This window comes from Artemia franciscana, chromosome 4, assembly GCF_032884065.1.
Source record: "Artemia franciscana chromosome 4, ASM3288406v1, whole genome shotgun sequence".
NCBI lineage: Eukaryota > Metazoa > Arthropoda > Branchiopoda > Anostraca > Artemiidae > Artemia > Artemia franciscana.
Genome location: NC_088866.1, coordinates 52,254,814 through 52,279,088, shown reverse-complemented (window position 1 = coordinate 52,279,088; position 24,275 = coordinate 52,254,814). Strand labels below are relative to the sequence as shown.

Sequence of the window (24,275 nt, the reverse complement as noted above, 5' to 3'; positions counted from 1 at the left end):
TTTGTTCAATTAAGTATTACCTTAAATCTGTTGACTCATCCTTTATTTAAAAAAAAGGAAAAATATCCGTCGGGCTGTCTCAATATGTTTTTAAAATCAAGGTGCTTATAAGGGCTTATGCCAGATTTGCCTCTCACTCACTCGGACTATATGTCTTGGCTTTTTCTACAATTAGCTATGGCTTGACGTCCACAACTACTTGATTTTGGTTCAAAATTTACTTAGTTGTAGGCATCAAGCCATGGCTAATTGTAGAAAAAGCCAAGACAGATAGTCTGAGTGAGTGAGAGGCAAATTGGCATAAGCCCTTATTAGGATCATATAAAAATGAGGTTGGTCCATTTGTTGACAGATAAGTTTATCTATCATCCGTCCATGCGTCATTCCTAGGGCAGAACTAAGGTAGATAGTAATAGAGCTAATTAAACAAATTCTTTGTTTAATTAGAAATCACCTTATATCTGTTGACTTATCCTTTATTCAGAAAAAAAGGAAAAATATCCGGCGGGCTTTCTCAATATGTTATTAAAAGACATTTAAGGTTTTCGTTTAGAAGTTACAGCTTACATATGAGTTTATAATCTGCATTGTTTTCATTTTTCTGTGCATTAATTATTATCACGACAAAGACATCTACGAAATTATATTCGCTTTCTATGTTTGGTATTTGAATTCAGCCCTATATAGCTTATTGTTATTACCAAACTGAGTCGAGGCCCAGACCACAAACGCCTTTTACCTCCACATGCAAAAACAAAACTATTTATTGGTAGTGGAAAGGGAGGAGGGATGTTTAGTTTCATATCTATACCATGTATTTTGCAAACTGTAAGGCATTACCATCACTAACTGTGTCATCCGGCTTAATAATCTGTTGATAAAATATCTCCAACTGGCATCTAATGCCGACTGGAAATTCTCCCATCAGATGCTTTTTTATTTCTTCGCCGATATCATGTTTTTCAGTTTAACATTCAGTTGATAAAGATATCTCCAACTGGCATCTAATGCCGACCGGAATTTGTCCCATCAGATGCCTTTTTGTTTCTACACCCATGTCGTGTTTTTCAGCTTAATATTCAGTTGATAAAATATCTCCAACTGGCATCTAATGCCGACCGGAAATTCTCCCATCAGATGCTTTTTTATTTCTACACCCATATCGTGTTTTTCAGTTTAACATTTAGTTGATAAAATATCTCCAACTGGCATCTAATGCCGACTGGAATTTGTCCCATCAGATGCCTTTTTGTTTCTACACCCATATCGTGTTTTTCAGCTTAATATTCAGTTGATAAAATTTCTCCAACTGGCTTCTAATGCCGACCGGAAATTCTTCCATCAGATGCCTTTTTGTTTCTACAGCCATATAGCGTTTTTCGCAAACCAGAGAACTAGCTATTCCTGTTTGGTACGATGACTCCCTGTAAATTCTCTGTGATATTGTTTCCATAACCATTCGTATTTCAGGCCTATTAAGTCATAATAGATGCTTTGTCAGCTTGGGGTCCAATTCTTGAATCATTTCTTTTGTTTCGTTGTACCTCACCTTTCTGTGCAGATTTTGTTCTGTGCTGACTCTTGAATCATTTCTTTTGTTTCGTTGTACCTCACCTTTCTGTGCAGATTTTGTTCTGTGCTGACTCTTGAATCATTTCTTTTGTTTCGTTGTACCTCACCTTTCTGTGCAGATTTTGTTCTGTGCTGACTCTTGAATCATTTCTTTTGTTTCTTTGTACCTCACCTTTCTGTGCAGATTTTGTTCTGTGCTGACTCTTGAATCATTTCTTTTGTTCCGTTGTACCTCACCTTTCTGTGCAGATTTTGTTCGCCTTCTCATAGCTTCATCTCCTTATCTTCTTTGTGTCGCTTTCCAGCAGCATTGAGAAACGGGAAAGAAAAGCCCCGGTAAATTATCTTGAAAACAGAGTAATCTTGTAAAATATTGTGGGAATCTATTGTAAGTAATTACAGAAAATTTAATTTTGGATACTTATCAGCGTAGACTTGAGTGTACTCGGAATGCCCTTCTGATAGACTGCTTAGACTGTTCTTGATAGGGTTCCACATAAAACGGAAAAATTACCCCTCTTTGGAGGGCAACCATTTCGACAATCTGTGATTTTTTTTTCTTTTTTAACTCCAGTATTACTTGCCGACTGGGTGGGATTTGTGTGGGTATATAAGGATCTTTTGAGGGAGAGGGGCATTAAAATATTTTATTTTTTTTGGGGGGGGGGTGGTTACAAAAAAGATTTTTTTGGTGGGGGGTTTGTAAAACGTTAAAAATGCATCACAAAAATGTTATATTCATTTCGTTGCGTTTTTATGGGTTCGACAAACACTTTTTTTAGGGTGGGGTTTCCAACCCCTAAGCCCCTTTCTTGATAAGCTTTCGCAGTAACAGATGCACAAGACCGATGGTCTTATTAATAGAATCACAGCAAAATAGATAATCCAACTCGCCTAATTGGAGAGACAATCTCAAATTTTGAGCAGTGAACCACAAAGACATCTAATATAATTTTAGTGAGATATAAAAAGTATATCATGTTCTATACATTATAACTACTACTACTACTACTAATGACTCACTGCAACACCAAGCCGCCTGAGGCCAACACAGCTACGCACGCTCCTCCTCCAACCTAATCTATTTAAAGCCTCCCTCTTTACACCCTCCCAAGAATTTCCCATTTCCTTTAAATCTCTATTTATGACATCCTCTCAACCCAGACAAGGACGACCTGCTTTCCGTGTAGCCCCAGACGGTTGGCCAAAAAGGACAATCTTCGGTAATCTGTCATCCTTCATCCGTACAGCCTTCTCAACCATTCTTTCATTATAGCCCCAGAAAGCGGGATTGAACCACACTTTTCGTACAACCTACTGTTTGAAATACGGTCAGTCAGCCGGGTACCCAGAACAATCCGTAGGCAATTTCTCTGGAAAACCTCTAGTAAATTTTCATCTGCCTTTCGGAGTGCCCATGCTTCAGAGCCATATTTGACCACTGTCATCACTGTAGCTTCCAATATTCTAATCTTTATAATGTTAATAACATAATTATTATGTTAATAATAATAATCTTATATTATATAAATTATTATATTTTATTAATTATTATATTAATAATAATAATATTCTAATCGTTATAATGTAATGTTTATAATGTTATACATTATAACACTTATATAAGATGTTAATATTTATAGAGATAAATGTATATTATATAGTAATATTTATGGAGATAAATATATAACATAATTATTATATTAATAATAATAATATTTTATTATATGAATTATTATATTTTATTAATTATTATATTAATAATAATAATATTCTAATCGTTATAATGTAATCTTTACAATGTTATACATTATAACACTTATATAAGATGTTAATATTTATAGAGATAAATGTATATTATATAGTAATATTTATGGAGATAAATATATATTATATATTAATACTTATAGCCATAAATGCATATTATATACTAACATTTATAGAGATAAGTAATGTTCATATCTTCCAATTGGAGAGACAACCTTAAACTCTAAACGATGAAGCAAAATAATGTTTTCATTATATAAAGATGTACACTCTGTATGTGTTAGGAATAAGTAAAACTAAACCACGAAGAAACATAATTAAACTAAAGAGAACAACCTTTCTATGCAATTTAAATAAAGACCAATTTAATTGTAAAAAGGACTTGGTTAATGTATATTGTTTTCTCCTTGCTTTTTTGCATATTTGGGTAGTGTTATCTGAGATCTTACTTTTTCTTTAATTATTAATCTTTCCTTACCCATGATATTTTCCTTTTACCAATTTGGTGATTTCATTTGCAGGCACGTAAGTTTCAGAGACAACAAACTCACACATATCCTACGCAATTCGCTGGGTGGCAACGCAAGGACAGCCATCATATGTGCCATATCACCTGCATCGGTTGATGAAACTCTCTCTACCTTAAGGTAAGCGAAAAAAAAAGTTTTCGGAGGTGTGCTGTATCATGGTTTATTGAATTATCGCCAGTCGAAAACGAAAATATCGGATGTTCGTTTTTGAAATCATACAGTAGAAATCATACAGTAGCTGAGTGGTTGGCGCGCTGGCGTGGGAGTTCTGTGTCCAAGGGGCATGGGTTCAATCCCAATTGTGACCAGTTATTTAGTTTGGGACGGGGGTCAGTGGCACGACTCTGTAAGCTCAGCCAGAGTCGACCCAGCTCTAAATGGGTACCTGGAGAAATATAGGGAAGGTAAGCAGGAAGGGTGTGCGAAAGCACAGGATGGTTGGCCCCCAACCCCCCATTGCACTTCCTGGCTGAAGGGCCATGAAATGGAGATCAGCAACGCCGGTTTGGACCTTAAGGGTTTAGTGCCGTCTTGCTTACTTACTTACTTACTTACAGTAGAACTTAAATTCGAATAAATGCAGAAACTTGGACACGAGTTTTCAAATGAAAAACTTGAACGCAGACATTCGAGATACAGTACTTCCTGGGACCCTTGTTTTCACACGCTGCTTTTTGTGGAGAACGCAACGATTCTGCGGATTACGAAAGATTTTTTACCAGCATTTTGTTGGAATAACCCAGATCCGCATGCGGTGAAGTTTTCCATCGCATATGACAAGCCTTGCGAATTATTAAAATAAACGTACGAATTATTAAAAACAGACTATTTCTGTGAGATGTCTAACCTAATTCCAGGGGTTTGTTGATTATTTTGTTGCATTAATGAAATTATAACAGCTGCAAACGTGTTTAGAGTCAGATTATACAAGGAAAGGTAAGGATGTTTGCGATTTATACGTATTATGCCTGTAATTTTCAGTCTTTTTGTGCTATTTCTCTATAAAATAAAGGCGTGACTCGAATCGTGTGTTTCCACGAATCGAAGCATGTGGGAACTAAGGGTAATAGCCTTGAACTTACGATACCTTTGTGCTGAACTAAGACTCAACAAGCCTATGATCTGATTTCGCAGAAATACAGTAAACTGATTAGAAGAAGAGAAGAAACGAATGTATGTTCACCGACAAAATAGGCCGCGGTCATTACCATGATTTCTTACGTTAAAATGTGTTTTTAGCATTAATGAAACGATGCCAAAATTTTTCTTGAGCCTAATATTAATCCCGATTTCTCATTGACGTTTTGGTTCCGATACAGTTTTTGATATGATTCCAAGGTCACTTATTGGCTGTTTTTTTTTGTATATCATTTTGGTGTTTTTCTTACACTATCGATAGTATTAACATTCCAGGAGCTCCTTCACCCGCCAGAAAATGACCACAACCTTCCCATCCCATCCCATAACAGTTCTGAGCCACCATCCGTGTATGAAGATTACAATATCGCCCCTCCAAGCAGAGCAGAAATTATCCATGCCATAGAACTATTGAAAAATAATAAAAGCTCTGGCATTGACGAATTACCAGTTGAACTTCTCCAGGCCCTTCCAGAAGCGGCTATCGATGAGCTCCACGACTTACTTACGGATGTCTGGGTCAATGAATACATTCCTGAAGAGCGGAGGACCTCTGTAATAATTCTTGTATTTAAGAAAGGGATCGAGCCGATTGTACAAATTATAGAGGAATTCCCTTGATACCGATTTCTGCAAAAGTTTTTACTATAATAGTATTAAATAGGTTCAGAAATATAAGGAACGGTCGGACGAGGCCAAATGAAGCAGGATTCAGACCTAGTATGGGATGCTGCGATCATATTTTTAGCCTGAGACAGATCCTGGAACACCGCCTTATACACCAGCAGGAAACAATTCAAGTCTTTATCGCGAGGGATGATGGAGTGCCGGAAAAAAATGTCCGTTTAATTAAGGCTTATTACGAGGGAATGAGGACATTTGTAAGAGCAGACGGAGAAATCTCTAAAGGACTATCAATTGACGAAGGAGTGCGACAGGGTTGTGCCCTATCGCCCATTTTGTTTAACTTTGTCATCGACCAGATCATGAAGACCCTTGACAAATACAAAGGTGTGGCAATCAGTCAAACACTATCAATAACAGACCTTGATTACGCCAATGATGTAGATATCTTGGCTGAGTCTGTAACAGAAGCACAGCTAATGATATACGACATTGCTGCTAGATCCCTTGCTACCGGACTAAAGATCAGCCAATCGAAAACAAAATCAATGCGCACCTCTGGGCTAGTGAAACTCCGATCACATTAAATGGCGTCCCAATCGAGGAGGTCCAGAATTTCAAATATCTAGGTTCCCTAATAAATCCCAAGGGCGGAGCTCTAAACGAAATACAAAGCCGCTTCGCCGCAGCCTGGGCAGCATTCATTCAGCTTCAGAAGTGTCTTTGGTTACGAAATGCAATCTTCGAACAAAGCTCCGGATATAAAACTCGTTGGTCCTCTCTGTACTTCTTTATGGTTGCGAAACGTGGCCCCTCAGAGCTGGGGAAGCTAATGACCTGAATGTCTTCCTCCACAAGTGTCTGTGCTGTATTCTTGGCCTGCGTCTCTGACCGCGTCTCTAATAATGTCATCAGAAGATGTGGTGATATACCACTTGTCTCAGATGTTGTCAAAGCGAGACGTCTACGGTGGTTCGGGCATGCACTGCGCCGACCGGATGACTCGTTCAGCAAACAGTGCTTGAAATGCCAACCCCTTACGCACTGGAAGAAGAAGCATGGATGACAGAAAAAGACATGGTTATTGACAGTTAGAGCCGACCTCGAGCCAATGGGAGTTTTCAAGAAGCACGGGCATCGATGGAATAGACAATGGATTCAGTTGATCGAGCCAGTCGCACTTGAAAGATAACGATGGAGGGGCGCTTGTCGGCAAATTCTGGATGCCACGATGGGCCTGGACAAGGCTCGAACGTGACCCAAGTACAAGTAAGATAGTATTAACATTTGGTATCCACATTAACTAATGATTAAACTAATTAAATAATGATTAAATAATCAAACTAATTGCAGTATTAGGCCATCAAGTATTTGGTATTTCCGAATTTAAGGTTTAAAAGCTAATAACAAAAAGCATCCCAGAGCTAGCTGCGAGTCAGGTTAAACAAAGAAACATAACCCAAAAGGGTTTTTTTTCAGGTAAATTTCTTTTTTCGTATTCAATCACTGTAAATGATTCAAAGTATAATTTAGTTGTATTAAAAGTATAAGTTAAAATAGCAATGGCTGCGAGGCAGCTATTCCTTTAAGGATGAACGATTTGTAGAATATTTATTAAATTTTCAATTTTTAATTTTAGACCCAGGGATTCGAAAACATCTTTTGCACCAATCAGGATCGATCCTTCATTACCTCATTAGAGTTATTCAGAATCAAAATTGACTAACGTTTTTTCTCATATAGTATCCTTTTTAATATTTTGTAAAACTCTTATAGTAAGCCAAAGAAAGAAAAGCGATGGGGGAACTACTGAGAAGGGAAAAGAAAGAGACTAATGTGTCCCTTACGACTAGAGCCTCTAATATCCCTAAGATGATACAACTTTCTCCTCCAACACTTTTAACTAAGTAACAACTTTTAATTCACTACACTTTACAGTTGTTGTAGTGACTGCTACAGACCACGTGTACAGCATGTTCTACAACCCAAGTATCATTAATGATAGTTAAATTATTATTATTATTATTATTTTCGTTTCAAAACACCGAATACCTCTAAATTTTAAGTAATTTGTAGTATATGTAAACAGACTTCAATGTTGACCTTTTTGTTATTATAAACATTTTGTGGTCTAAATTTATTGTTATCCTCCACTTTAGACTGAAGTTAATAACAAATGATTAAAGATTATAATTAATAATTATTAACAGGTAATTAAATATTATTAGTTTCTTAATCTTTGTCCCTCTCATTGTGTTTTTAGTTTATTCAATAACTCACTATCTTTAGTTTTATTTGTTTGTATACTCTTGCTTGTGACGTATCTTCCATGAATTCAGCTAATAAATTCTTGTTTATAAAGACTATAGACTTGTTTATAAACGTAAACTGAAATTGAGGGCAGCCTTCAAGATGAAGCAGAAAAGAAAAAAGCTGCTTTAAATATAATATAAAAACGATGAGGAGGTGTGGTAAATAGCCTAATTATGCCTTGCAAACTTTTGTAAAAAAGATGATTTTGCAAAATATTCTATTTGGTTTCTGGTTGGTTTTACCGTAGTCTGTGATCTCGGATATGCCTTTTTTTTCCAAAAAGGCAGGCCAAAATGAAGATTGCTGGAATAGAGCTATTATATTCAGAGGCTTGATGGTTTGTATATTTGTAGCCCTATTCGTATTCCATTGTACAAGTTTGAAGTACTACTTTTTTTTTATAATCGATCTCGATTTTTTCCCTCTGTATAACAAGACTTAAGGATAGCAAGATCGACACTGAACGAATTGAGTGATTGACTGAAGTGAGTATTAGTAGTAGTAGAACAATTTTCTTGAAAAGAATCATTTTTTAAATAGTAGCACAAAAAAAGCGGAGCTTGCGAGGATGTGCTGAAATAAAAAAAACAAGTGAAGATATTAGCCGAATAAACGTTTCTTTTGTAGATTTGCAACTGGAGCAAAAACAATCATGAACAAGCCAGTGGTCAATGAGGTCGTTAATGACAAGGCTATGTTGAAGAGGTACGAAAAGAAGATCAAAGACCTTCAGCTTCAACTGGTAAGCCGTTTTAAAGAGTTAAATCTATTGTATTCCATTTCTAGTTTCCATTTCTGTTTTCTCCATTATTCTATTCTACTTATCCACTTATTCCGTTTCTTCTCTTTTTTTTTGCTTTTTCACTTTCCTCTATCCCTATTGTACATTCATTTTGACCCTATTGCATTCCTTAAAAGTTCCATAGGAAGGAGTAAAGAGGGAAGCCTTGAAGAGATTGGGACAAAGGGGAACCTAATATAGGTAGCTCTGTTGGCTTCTGGCGGCTCGGTGCTGCAATGCCAGAGGCGGTTTTAGGGAGATGACAGAGGGGGCACTTGCCCCGCGTGAAGAAACTTTTGGGGCGCTAAATTTCAAATAAAAGATTTAACGGTTATAACCATTTGTAATTTTTCAAATTTTATTAAAATAAAGTAGAGGACGTAGTTGGCAGCAAGGATAAGCAAATTGAATCCAAAATTCTCATTTTTTCCAATATCTTCATCACCATTCCTAACAAGATGATTAGTAATTTTGAAGAGGCTATAGCAAGGAAAGTCAGATTTGAATATATGCAAAAAATTGTTGATAAATGAAAATTTCGTTAATGAATGAAAATTTTGCCTGAAAGTTTTTGGGATGCAGGGGAGGGACTTTTGCCTCGGGCTTTTGATCCGGTCGCAAGAGAGGCCAGAACCGCCACAGTACAGTGCCTAATAGTATTAGTACCCGCCATTTCTCTTTGTAAGTTGAGGGTAGTTAAGCACTGAAACCTACGTTTTGAAAGTCTTATGACTTTTTATGGTAATTTGGTAATCTAGGTAAACATTTGCCACTTTTGCCTGAATATTGTTGACAAAAACAAAGAAATCGGAGGAAAATGAGTTGATATACTGATAGTAAAAAAAGGCCGAAAATGGATTTTACTACAAGTAGGATTTACTACAAAGTACGAAATGTCGGAACTAATCAGAACAATTTAAATGAGGCTAAGATAAACGCTGAACGAACAAAATCTCTTTCAAGGACCTAATAGTTTCTAATCATCAATTCTCCTAAAATGATATAGTTAAAGAAGAGAAAATCAGCAAAATATTTTTTCTGATGAGAAGTTCGAATTGGTTGCCGCGTTGTGGCAGAAAAATTGCACTAGTAATAACCGGAATTAGCGTAAGTATATTAACTTCACATCTAAAGTTCTTTTAATGTCCTTCAGATTTCTAAAATCTGTATATATTTCATATAAGATAATGTTTCATAGATACTTGAATGTTTTTTTATAACTTCTAAAATGTGCCAAGGATAATATACACCATAGGCCCTTAGTAGGACGAGCTTCAGATTTTTTTTTCCGGAATGTTTAAGAGAGACGCGAAATTAAACTTACATTTACTGCTCTATTTTTAGCAAAAACTCATGATGACTTCTACAGTTTTTTGCCTAAATTGGAAAAAGACCTTTTTATAAGATTGGTTGTCTATATTTTCAAAACCTAAATACTCTAAATTTAACAAAGGTTAATTGTAAACAAAAAGAAACGTGTTTCTGACGAAAGTAAGTTCATTCTAAGAATTAAGACTCAGCTAATTCTTTAATAACTAAGAATTTCATTCTTAGTTTTGCACTAAGGGTTTTTGGGCTACCAGTCCCCAAAACTCATTGGAGGGATAGAGGGATTTGTGTTTAACTAGAAATTTCATAAGTGGCTGGAAAACTGCCAACTCTTTTATGAAGCTTGTATTTTAGCTCTCAATTGTCTAGAACTTGAAAAACTTGGAATAAAAGGCTATTCAAAGGAAAAACTAGCGAAAGAAATAAGTTCAAATTCAAAGACATAATAATATTCAAAAACAATGAAATTCAAAAACAAGCGAGTCATTTGGAAACGCAAGAGAAAAGAAGGAAATTTTTGAAAAGGTATAGAAGGACAAGAATCAAAAGTCGCCCCCTTCCTACTTATTTACCTGGCTTGGACTCACTAATATTAATTAGAATCAAAACCCAATGTGAGAGGTAATAAATTGTTTAGAATGTGTTCAATCGTTTTAGGATGGAAGAGGGCCACTCACCCCAAGTAGTGTCCTAAAGTTAGAATTATCTAGTCCTTTAGGGTATCCAAATACGAAGCTGGTGTACGCGAAAAAGAAGGAAAAAAACAGATATGACTTAAACAAACTGTGTTCCTTTTACACGTGATCCTTTAAGTTTTGTTTACTTTTCCGTGGCATTTATTTTAAGACAAATTAAAATTTAATAGTATAATTAAAAGTATATATCTGAATCAATTGTCACAAATGTATTTACTTGAACGATTCTTTTTCCCGGTGAGTTGATCAATACATAGTTTTTTTTTTAATAGTATGGAGGAGAAAACACTGTTCAAAATATAGGTGTATATGTCGTTCTTAGTAAATTACAAACGTCACAGGTCCTTAGGAGACTTCAAGTACTATGGGTATTGCTTATATTACTATTCAACTCTCACTTTTAGTAGTTTCTATTTCGACTAAGTATGGCTTTATTAATAGTTTTGGATTTCACTTAGTTTCAGAATTCGTTTATCCATTCTTGTTAATTTCTGTTTGTTTAATTCTTACTTATTATATTACTATTACTGCTCCTTTCAGGTTTTAATTGTGCTCTTAAGTGTTTTTTAAAATAAAAATTTGGAAAGCGTCTTTGGTTCAATGTTGATTCAATGTCAACTGGAAAAAGAGCGGTAACTTGGGTGGTTAGAATGACCCCTTCACATGTAATGAAATAATATGTCATAGACTTTTTAAGTTTCCCAGTTCATGGCAAAGAATTTCGAACAAGGAAAACAAAGTCTTAGAAATACATTGTAATTTAGCTAATTTGTTCTTTCTTTAGATCCGTTATTTGTATGTATTCTTCGTAAGTAATTAATTTTTTTATAAAATTTTATCTAGAGATTTTGACAATTTTTTAGATTTTTTTCGTTTATGCTAAAATTGCTAAGTCGTGTAACTTAAACACGTGAATGTTTTCTTAATTGGCTTCGAATTTTCTTCAGCCCTGCATTCTGGATTGTATTTGAGAAACACCTCACTTGTTTGCGAGGCCTAAAACTTCTCTCTTAGAATTTATGGATGCATTACTATAGGGAACGGTGATGCGTTGGTAAGGGGTTTGATCCAAATCCGTACGGATGAGGAGCGAGAGGAGGTACATTCCTGGGCTTTCTCTTTTCGTTTAAGACTTGGACAAACTACACAAAATGTCCACCAAATTTTAGAATTAATGGGTACGTTAAATGTAGGAAACTATGAAGGGAGATGAATCCAAACAATCCAGATATTTAAAAAGGGGAACCGAATACTAGTATGGGCAGCTTTGAAAATACCGCAATATCTGCAAAATATTGCAAATGATGGAAATGAGCCAAATTCAAAATAATAAGTACCGCCATAAACATTTCTGGCAGAAAAAAATTTCCTATTATATCTCCTATTATCTATTATCTCCTATTATCTTTTAAATTCTCCTATTATAATTTTCTTATCTCACTGAGCTTTAAATTAAATTTCATCTTCATTTTGGTTTTGGGTCAATTTTGTCGCACGAAAGGAATGTATAATTTTATAAAAAATTATCCAGCTGTTCATATTATGAGAAGGAGGCCTAAGCCCAAACTATACCCCCTCCACACTTGCTCGGGTTTGGATATAGACCTCTGAATATGCTAATCCTTAACTGTTTGGATCATTCATGTTCCTTATGTTTTCTTCTCTTTTACAGCAAAGTGGTTCAAATTTGAACCAATCGACAGTCATGTTAGATGTCTCTGCCCTTATCGAAGAAAAAGATAGAATGATTCGTGAGCTTAAAGAAAAGCTCATCGTGTCCACTTATGATCCAACGCCAAAAGGCTGGAATGCTGCCGAGGTATTATATATATATATATATATATATATATATATATATATATATATATATATATATATATATATATATATATATATATATATATATATATATATATATATATTCTATTCTACCGATATTCTATCAATATTGATATTCTACCAATAAGTTAGAACTATTCTACCAATATTCTCTAATGAGATTTTTCCAGACGAGCAAGAATTTACCACACGAGAACTATTGTACCATACTTCCATATTGTCAGTACTATACTTAAAAAGAACTTATCATTCAAGCCTATGCAAATGTTGATAATTAAAAAAAAAGATCCCGCCTGATTAAAATTTATTATGTGTAAATGTATATACTTAGCATTTTATGTATAATTTGTTTAATTAACTACCCCTCTAAGCTGAAGTGGCGGGAATATGGATGTAATCTTATCCGTAACTATTGCTTGTTCTTTAGACCTAAAAAAAGAAAAAAAAAATGTTTTTTGAATGAAGTTAGGAGCACCATTAAAACTTAAAAACGAACAGAAGTTATTATGTATATGAGGGGGGTTTCCACCTCCAAAACCCCTACTCTTTACCCTAAAGTTTAGCTTTTGTCTAAATTCTTTGAGAACAACTGCTCTTAACACTGTAATATCAATAAAATAAGAATTGAGATCAGAAAATTTCTAAATCACGGAAACTTTAGCTTAAATTGTAGCGAAGTTCAGGGGGAGGAAAACCCTTTTGTACAAAGAATAATTTCTAGTTGTCTTAATTTCCCCTCTTTTTTGAAAGTAAGGCAAATTTTCTCAATCTCCTAGCTTTTGATGTGTAACTTTAATCGTGATACATTTTATGTATGTGGAATCGGCATAAAAATCAGATTTAATTCATACATATATATATTGCTATCTAATCTCCTTTCCTGAGTGTTTGGGGTATTACTAGCCCTGGTTGCTCCTTGCTTACAGTTCGTTACCACGAACTGTTTTAATCATCCATCAATCTCTGCATGACCATTTTTAAACTTCTTCTAAGCCTAACCTAAGAGAAAATACAAGGAAATACAAACAAAAGACAATTTAAAGCTAAAGGTTCAAATAACACGTTCGGACTTATATATAAATAAGATTTAGTATGTGTGTATTTTGCGATTTTTCTGTATGTTGGAAGCAGTGCAGACAGATAAACACTGACACATTCTCACGCATACATGCATGTATATATATATATATATATATATATATATATATATATATATATATATATACATATATATATATATATATATATATATATATATATATATATATATATATATATTATAAGAAGTGTATGGTATATAATGTTTTCTAATTTTTTTAATCGATCTATGATGTTTTTATAGGGAAAGGTTCGAGCCCCCCCCCCCCCCTCTGTCCAGAATGATAAACAATTTCTCGAAATGCAGGAGAAATTTCTGGCCAATCCTACCTCTCTCCCCTAGTCACAATTCATGTCACCTTTAGTTATTTAAATTTCGGAATATCGCCCTTGTTTTGCAGTTGGAACGAGCAAATCGACGAAAAACATGGAGTCCATCTTCTTCTAAGAATTTGAAGAGATTGTCATTTGAGCTTCCACGAGCGGAGCGAAGTTTGAACATTCAAACACCCACCTCTCTACATGAAGAATGTAAGAGTTTATGTGTTTGTATTTTTTGCTTTTAAAGCTCATTTACGCTATCGTAGTTTTTTCCGTCGATGTAGTTTTTGCTTCAGCATATTATCAAAGATTGTCCTTTTTGGCCAATCGTCTGGGGCTAAACGGATAGCGGGACGTTTGCTGTTGGAGTGGAAGGATGTCATAAAGATTTAAGGGAAATGGGAACTTCCTGGGAGGGTGTAAAGAGGGAGACTTTAAGTAGATTAGAATGGAGGAGGAGTGTGCGTAGCTTTGTTGGCCTCCGGTGGCTTGGTGCTGAAGTAAGTTCTTAGTAGTAGTAATAATAGTAGTAGTTTTTCCTCAGTACTTTGGTACGTTTTAGGAATATTATGTTTCAAAAGAATAGCTTGATGAATTTTGTAGAAACCTAAGATATAACGAAAAAATGTAGGGATCAACTTATGATATAGTGAGAAAACGTAGGGCAATGAATTAAAACGTGGTAGATCACAACCAGTGAAAAAGGAGGAAAAGTAAAGTATAAGTAAAAGTCAAGCAACAGTGGAAAGCCAAATGAAAGAAAAACCAGATGTTGAATGGCTCACCAGACGTATTCAGTTGCCTTTTCTCCAATTTTTTTTATATATTTTTCTTTTTGTATTATCCTGTTAACTTTCCCCTATAGTTTTTTATTCTTTTTTTTTGGTCTTATGATGATTATGCGAGGTCCCAGCCAGATTATTTGCAGTTTCTTTTTTTCACTAGCTATGATTAGTACCATTTTTCTACCTTGTTCTACATTTGCTCTGTTGTCATTCTTAGCCAATGTGGTCTTATTAACTGTTTAGATCTTTGTATTTTCTTTTCTGTCTTTCTTTAGTATTATTTTCTGGTAAATTTGCTAACAAATTTGCTTTGTTCCCTTAGATAGCTCTTATACAAAATTTGCTTTTCAGATTACTTTTAATCAGTTCGTAAGAATTGTTCTTTATGAACCTACAGTATTTTTATGGCATTTGGCTCAAAGGAATTCAGTATACTTTCCGAAATCAATAAAAGAGAAAGAAATTTTTTTTTCTTTTTATTCATAAAAAGAATAAAAGAATACTCATTAAAAACAATCTTTGTCCATGTAGGTCTTAAGCAGTTTTACTAGGCAAAATGTATCTGCTCATTTTAGTGCAAGTTTGTGCTGTTATACTTTAATTCTGGCTTGGGTTTAGGTTTTACTCACACTGGAATTTAGCCAGCGCTAATTTGAGCCGATCAGAATTTTTCATAGACGTTTCAGCCCATCAGAAATCTTATTGGCTCAAATTAGCGCTAGCTAAATCTCGACAAAATCTCTTCGAGAATAGACTTAAGCACTATCTAATGCTACCTAGATTAGTTTTTGTGATATTTGCAAGTCACAGCATGCGCATTCGATTATCCAGCCTTAGAGAGTTGAAGTATGATCTTTTATTTGGATGAAAAACAGATTTTTTTTTTCTTTTTCTTTTAAAGAGAAGCTTGATCACACCCTGGGATCTTTTTGAGAGTCGGGAAAATTTATTCGATTCTGATCCTTCGAAAGAGCTCTGACGTTAACGGTTTCTTACTCTCATTTATCGGATCATCGTTATAATAAAGCAACGTGTGTTGATACCTTGAAAGCTGAACAAATAAAAATGAGAAATGAAAATGAGAAAAAAGAAAAATGAGAAAAATGTCAAATCCTAGTTTGTAACTGACAAGCTTTAAACACAGCCGAATTGATACGATTCTATACCTTCAAACGGCCACAACATGCCAATTTTGAGTCATGGAACTTTCTCATAGTTTCTTGTATAACTAATAAGTAAAATGAAAAGTGGTTGAACCCTTGAAAATTTCGTAGTAAAAGGGGATAAGTAAATGTACAGCAAGATCAGTCTCCAGACATTAGCCTATGGTTTTGCAGACATACAACTGTAACAAGATAAGCCTCCAGACAGAAGATCTCTAACGTCATATATATTAAACTAGCAATAATTGTATATATGTAAATACACATGTTTATTTTTTTTTCTCGAAAGTTGGCACTTTAATTCTTTCAAAAATTTATATACTACCATTTTCGGTGTGAAAAAACAATCTAGATAGGTTATGACTTTGGGGAAATTCGTGCCCCGTGAGTATTTTCATAAATCGTCTGCTGACTGAAATTAGAGACAGACCTTAAGGTTGAAAGTCTTCAGGATCAGCAGGTGGAGTTTTGAAGTGCAAATTGTTTACTGGCACACCGGTTGATTCCAAGCTTTTTCAGAAAGATATTTTTGCATTGATAGCTGTTAAATTATTCTAAGATCCTTAATTGCTTCGCATTAAATGTGAAAAAAGCAATAATAATTTGCATACCAGGGGACAGATCTTTGCCCGGTGATTATTGTTTGTTTAATAAGATTGTTCGTACTCATGTTGGTTTTTGCTCGTTTTGAGTTCGACTTGGCTATTTATTGTAGTTTCTCTCTTTTTTGATTTTTATTTATTTATTGATAGTGATTTTTGGTAGTTTTACGCTTGGAAGATTATTTGACTTTATTTCTGCTAATTTTTGGCTTTTTCGAGCTCTTTACTTTTCTTTGAAAAATTTATTTTGTAAAAAAAAGTTTTTCAAATTAATTTTTGCAAGAATGGGACTCTTATCACTAATATTGATCTGAAGAAAAATGGGAAAAATTGGAGCTTCATTATACACTTCCTATTTATGAATAAAGAACCATTGAAATACACAAAAAAGAGTGGATGAGTACCTGTACTGGATAAAGCCCCCTCCCCCCCTTTAAGAAGAGCAGTATAATTAAATTTAACGACAGCACATCATGGTTTTCCCCAGAGCCCTACTTGTAAACTGAAGAGATAGGGAGGAAAGTAGTATAGTGGGAGTCTGAAGAATTCTCTGTCTGTTCGATATTTGAGAAATGGTAACCAATAATGGTATTTTTGGGTATTTGGCCCCCCCCTCCTTTAAGAAAAACATTACGGTTCAATTCAGCCTTGACCAGTTACCGTCCTCAGCGAACAAGAAGAAACACTAAATAAGTACCATTAAAGCAACTCACGATGAAAAACTCCCCGGTACAAATCAAATTCAAATTAAAAGCCCAAACGTAGAGTCTTAGCGTATTAGTATCATGGAAGTTAAAAATGTATTTTCAAATTCAGGGCGTTTAGCTTGAATTTGTTTCTATATACAAGTTCATAATTTTACCTTTATTTTAGATTGCATAATATTGTTTTTTATTAGATTAGTGTACAAAATCTTAGGTATGTATTCCCTATATCTCCATTAATAGATGTATTATTGCTTAAATTCACTTTATTTCCATCGTTCTTCGGACAACTGCTTAATTTCCTAGTTATTCCTTATCAAAGTAATTTCATTCAAAAGGAACAAAAAGGGGGCGTTTCCAAAATCTGGCTGCTCATAGGTTATTCAGAAGGATTCAGAGTTTCAACTTAAATTCAGGACTTCCCTTGCTCTTTTAGACGTTTAGACTTTTAGAAGTTTGGATGAATTCTACCGATGCCACTGCTTCCGCGGGTACATGGTACTGAAAACGCGTAAAACGGGTTTCTAGGCCTGAAACTTAAGATAGGTTCTCCAGTAGGCCTGGGACCGGTAGGCCAAATCACTTTTGAAGTCTGTCCTTGTGTCCTGGTATGATTCAAGATTAACAGGAGCAACATTTTTGTATATTTCGGGTTTTAAGATATCTTCTTCTGTATTGAGCATTCCGAGATTATGCTTGTTGGCTTTCCCAAGTGGTTGATTTTCCCATGCTGAGTAGATGGATTTTCCTTGGTTATGTTTGTTGTGGATTGTGTTTTTAACGCCTTAAGTATTTTCGTTTTGTTTAAATTTTTGAAGTTCGATTTTGCTCGAGGTGAATTTTTCTTAGACCAAGTTTTGCATGCGCTATGTTTCTATTTAAAGATGCATAATTGAATTCGCTTTGTTTCTATCGATTCAGGGACAATTTTGCTCAATTCCCTAGCGATTCCCTTATGGTTCCATTCAAAGGGAACAAAAAACGTTGGTTTCCAAAATCTGGCTGCTCAGAAGAGACTCAAAAGATTCAGGGCTTCTGCTCAAATTCAGGACTTTTCTTGCCCTTTTAGTTGCCTTTCTAAGTTTCGATGAATTCCACCCATGTCTCAGGTTCCGTGGGCACATGGTACTTGATACGTTCCCTTTGACGATTAACCGGGGGCCGAGTAGCTAAGACTCTTCTAAGATTATTCATCGTGATATTATTTGAGTCATTAGACTACAATAAATATAACGAACAATAATAGATAACGAACAAATCAATGAATAATAATAGTAAATAAACTGCGTGTAGAACTGACATGTCTTGAAGACGGTACTTGAATGGTCCAATGATACTACTTGAATGAAAAATAAAAAGAATAGTAAAACAGTACTGATCTAGTATCAATGATACTATGATGGGAGTGAAACCCAAGGCCCAAACCATTTTTAGAGGTTGCTCAAACTATTATATATGCCTATTTATCTTCTTCTTCTTGTTTGGATTAATTTGGAGACGCATCCGCATAATCTCATTCACGGAATCAAATTTTGAGCCCTGCACTGTGCTTATACAGCCAGGTTTGAACTCAGGGTTTCGTATTACCAAGCTGAGATATAACCCACTGTACCCCTACAGGACGCTATGTATGAATTTTATCAACCCTACTTTTTTCTATCTGAGTAATGATGCCACCCTGTGAAGTTTTTTAGTTTTTGTTTTTTTTAATGGAGGTTTAATCCCAGTTGGTGATTTTTTGTTTCACACTATTTTATATTCTCATTGGCTTAATTATAGTTAACTGTTGAAGCAACACACCTAACAAGATAAAATTTACTTACAATTAATTAAACATACATTGAATACATGGTAGTAATCCCCATAAGGCTCCTAAGCCTGTAAAGGAGGGGGAGATGTATGATTCAAATAAGCATTAAATAAAAAAAGGTTATACAGATAAATATCACTCACCAAAAAAGGGGGGAAAATAGAAGAACAAATTTAAATGCATTGAATAAATAAATTGACTTAATCAGTCCAACACAAAAAAGAGAAAAAGAATAGCAAAGAAAAGAAGGAATTTAAAAATTCTAGGAAACCAAAAATGTTTTACAATTTTTTGGAATTGGCTAAAGGAGTGGCACTTTCGAGCGAATTCAGGCATCTTATTCCCTACAGCATTATTAACAATTATAAGAGTGAAAACCGACCTTACGCAGGGAATAAAAGGAATTTGAATGTAATTTGTATTATGAAAATGATAATTGTTTTAACCAAAGATAGAAGATGACGTACTACACAGGGGCTAAGGGAGGTCACCAGGAACCTCAGAAAAAGTAGAAGATGCTCACAAAAGAATATTTAGTGACTCAAGAGCTAGTAAAGGGATAACTTGTGAACGATTACATTCCTGACTTTATAATAAACCTGAGAAAGTGATTTTAAAAAGAGGGAAAAGTATGCTTAAGCTTTCTTAAAAACATAAGACTTCTGTATCTCTTCATTTTAATCTAATCAGTGTCACTTTTGAGAGACAGTTTTTTATCAATAAGAATGCCTACGAATCGGACGTATCAATCCTTAGATCTAGTCCGATTTGACAGGTGGATTTTAGATAACTGAGGAAAAACATAAAAAACGTGTGAGAAAATAAAAAGAAACTTCAATTTTTGGGTAAATTTAGGGTAATATGTTAACATCAAACCATTGAATTTAGAAAGAGAGAGAAAAAAAATGCTAGATTTGACCTAAGCTCTGATTCATTTGTTCCAAAAGTACCGACGGCGTGGTCATCACAGAAAGAAGCATGTACATCATCTGAAAGTGGCGAACTGTAGTTGCCACTGAGGATGTGAAAAGATGTAGGTGGTCCAGTCTACAATAACTTATAGGTGTTTGTTTATATACCATATAAAACAGATTTTTGTATGAAATGAAAATACCACAGGCCCTGAAATTAATCCCTGGGGAACGCCATAATTTACTTCTAAGGATGAGCAGAAAAGTGGTTCAAGAGAAACTACAATTTAAATAAGACATAACCGAAAAATAACATTTTCCCTTATAACAAAATTCGACAGCTTTGACCAAATATTTCATGGGCTAAGGGATAAAATGCTTTAGAAATGCCCTGGAACATTTTAGGAGAAATTAGTCTACAATCTAGCATAGAATATATATATATATATATATATATATATATATATATATATATATATATATATATATATATATATATATATATACGTCACACACATGCTTTGTTGAGTTCTTCATTAGGCAAAAAGACTGACAATTACGAAGAAAGTATTTAGAATTTAATATTTTTGTAAATATAAGTTGAGAATTTCCTTGTATAATACTGATAAAGCATTGAATATTTCTGAATGTACCGAATTAAACAGATTTAATTTTCTTATTTTTGAATTGATTTTGTTATTTAATTTTCAGCTGAAACATTATCATCTAATGAAATTGAAGTTGTCAAGAATCAGCTGGCCGTTCTCAAGGGTGTAATCAAAGAAGACCAAGAAAAATACAACCTAACAATCCAAGACAAAGAAGACATCATCCATACTTTCTCTGATAAAATAGTCGACCTAGAAAAAAATCTCCTAGATTTGAAAAACCTTTATGAAGAGTCAAAATCACAAATTAAGATTTTGAAAAGTGACACCAAAACCATTTCCCATGAAAAGGACGTTTTGACAAAGCAATTGAATGAGAAAACAAGTTTAGTTGTTGAAATTTCAGAGGAGATCAAAAATACACAAACATCATCAGAATCATTAACTAAGTTAGCTCAAGATCGTCTTACAGAGATTGAAAATCTTAAGAAAGAGATTGCCTTAACTCATTGTCAATTTGAAGGAACAGTAGAATTTAAAGAAAGAATTAACACTCTTCAAGAAGAATTAAAATCAGCTCAAGAGAAAGCCAGTGATGAAGCCATTTGTCTCGCTGGTGACTACATAACCAAAATCAAAGAATTGCAACAAGAAAAAGAAATGAGTGAAGAATACAAAAAAATAATCCAAGAGAAAGAAGATGCCATCTATAATCTCTCTAGCAAGTTAGCCAACTTTGAAAAAACTCTCCTGGATTCCAAGAACCATTATGAAGAGTCAGAATCACAAATTGAGGTTTTGGAAAGTGACATCAAAACCATTTCCCATGAAAAGGACGTTTTGGAAAAGCATTTGAACGAGAAAACAAGATTATTTGTTGAAATATCAGAGGAGATCAAAAATACAAAAATATCATCAGAGTCATTAACCAAGCTAGCTGAATATCGCCTTACAGAGATAGAAAATCTTAAAAAAGAGATTGCCCGAACTCATTGTCATTTTGAAGAAACAAAAGATTTGAAAGAGAGAATTAATACGCTTAAGGAGGAATTAGTATCAACTAAAGAAGCCAGTGATACTACGATATGTTTAGTTGCTTACTATGAAACTGAGATTGAAGAAGTTAAGCAGAGTTATGAAAAAGAAATGAATGAAAAAAAATCACGAATTAATCTCTTGGAAGACCTGACCAAAAAGCTTGAAGATGAAGTTGAATCTTACACTGAAAAACTTATATCCAGGAATGAAGAGGTTAAGTGTCTTCAACTTTCTTTGGAGTCATTAAAGAGTACGAACGAGAGTAACCAATCGGCGTTGGAAGAAGTGGCTGAATTGCAGTCAAAATTGACTGAACGCCCATCTGATTTAAAGGTCCTAGAAGTGAACATTAATGCACTTCAATCAAAACTTGATGAGGCTTATTCTGATAAGGATGTCGCTTCTAAAAATCATCAACAAATAATAGAAGAAGAGCAAGAAAAGAATAGGGAAGCTATGGTGAAGATTGCGGAATTGGAAGGGCATGTTTCTAGCCTCCAAATTGAGATCAGAGATTTAGGTATACACAAAGAAGGCTTTGAAGAAGAACTTAAAACACTACGTGACAATCTGAACGAAAAAGAAGGCTTGATTAATGAACAGAAAAAGCTTTTGGCTAGCTTGAATGGACATATTAGTGAGTTGGAAGCTAACCAGACTGTATTGAATGAACAAGTTAGAGAAATCGAGTTGTTGAAGAAAAGTTTAAACGAGACTACTGCACAACTTAGTGAAGCCCGAGCTAATATCAAAGATGATGTTAAAAATGAAGAGCTAAAAATATGCTTAGGTAACCTTAAAAATGAAGTGGTCATGTTCAAAGCCAACAGCCAGACTCTGCAAGAAGAAAATGAACAGCTACTCGCTTCGGTTCAAGAAAAACAAAAACAAATTGATGATCAGAAAGAATCAATTAACCATTTAAAAATACGAATTTCGGACATGGAAGGCCAACTTCAAATACAAATATCCTCTGCTGAAAATGAAAAAGAAAAACTAAATGAAGTCATTTCTAAAGGGAATGAAGAGATTCTGTCATTACGTCAAGAACTAACAGTCATCCAGGATGAGAAAGAACAAGAATTGCTGCGTTTTGTTCAGTGTGAAAAAGACTTTCAGATGAAACTAGACGCAAAAATTGCTGAAGCTGAGTCATTGCAGGTTAAGATTGGAGAACTTGCCGTTAATAATTGTCAATTTCAAGAGTTTGACCAAGTTCAGGATCTGTTAACTGACTCTGCTCTTAAGATTACTGAATTAGAGGAGAAAATGACAATGGTGGCAAATACTGAATACGAATTGAAACATCTCAGGAATGAATATGCTACATTAGAGGTTCGTTTTTTTCTTATCTCTTGTCTCGATATGTTCGATAATTTCATCTAGGCAACTGCACTGCAAGGTGGGCTCAGGATCCTGCTTGATGTAGATATCATTATTTTTTTCATACTTTCTATTTAATTGCAGTTTTATGTTAGTTTATTTCTCTTTTTGTAATTTTGGGCCCTCCTTTCTGGGATTACGTTCCTGTCTACTTGCTAGACTAAGTCAAAGGTATAATATACCATTAAACGATTAATTTCTACCTATTTTAAAGATTATCGTAGTAACAAGCAGCTTTAGCTCAATGCATACTTGATGACCGTTGCTTCCGTGTCTCTTGATATCCTAGTCTCAGCTCTAAGATGTATCTTCTTATTCTTCCAAACTTTAATTGACTACAGAATAACAATATATTGGCTTTGCTGTTTACTTTCTACATTGTGACTGTATCCACCAATTTTTCTATTAATGCTACCTAGCTAATTGAAACTACCCATTTGTTCAACTCAGCTAGGCACCGATTCATCCTCATTTCTCCCTTATTCGCAAAAAAACACCCCTTGCCTTGGTCAGTTACTTTTTTGATGTCAGATACGAGATGGGGCGGAAAACACATGATCCTGATGTAACTACAAGCTCCATCCTCACTAATAAGGCTACCCATTTAATAGTGTTTCTACCTGTCCAGTTTGGCGAAGTACCTCTTTGTCTCAATTTCCCCCTAATTGTTAAAAAGATACCCTTTACCTTCGGTATTTACCTTTTATATCTTCACTGCATCCACCATCCTTACTGACAATGCCACCTATTTAAGTGAAGGTATCCCCTCGTTTGAATTCGGGCAATCACGTATTAATCCTGATTCTCTTTCATTTATAAAATAAACACTATGTGTCTTGCCACTTTTCCACTTCCTCTTTTTATATCTTTGCTGTATCCACTATCAATACTAATGATGCTGCCTATTGAAACAAAGCTATAATTTTCGACCAACTCTCATACGCTTGACTCTCGAAGCCTCTCAAATTCATTCATTTTGTCCCCACTTTCAGATCATTTGCTCTATCTGATCTTATTCTATTTTCTAAAAAAGAAAGATTGTACATGGTAAAGTAAATTAACAATTTGCTAATTTGCCGTCTTTTTTGCACATATTTAAGAGCATCAGTATTTCAGTCTTATGTTTTATGATATGTGAATTTAAGTGTTCTGTTAAATGAGTGACTTCATTATTGATAAACAAGCTGCTAACTTTGACTGTCTTGTTATTTATTTTCAAAGTTTGATTAATTTTGAATGATCCAAAAGGACCACAATAAAGGGGT

At 34.5% G+C, this 24,275-nt stretch overlaps 1 protein-coding gene across 4 annotated transcripts in view; it reads left to right on the top strand.

The window, feature by feature from the left end:
* The window catches only part of LOC136026569 (kinesin-2b-like), a 97,824-nt gene that overhangs the window by 44,912 nt on the left and 28,637 nt on the right, over positions 1-24,275 (top strand). For 3 of the 4 annotated variants that reach the window (XR_010617337.1, XR_010617336.1, XM_065703267.1), the window contains 2 exons: positions 14,087-14,216; positions 20,693-22,962. Coding sequence is in view for 1 of the 4 variants with exons in the window: in XM_065703267.1 (XP_065559339.1) it covers positions 14,087-14,216; positions 20,693-22,962 (2,400 nt within the window). In the remaining 3 variants the exon portion in view is untranslated. Of the gene's footprint in view, positions 1-3,860; positions 3,987-8,570; positions 8,686-12,420; positions 12,568-14,086; positions 14,217-20,692; positions 22,963-24,275 lie in introns of all 4 variants that reach the window. The other variant, XR_010617338.1, reaches the window with a different exon arrangement.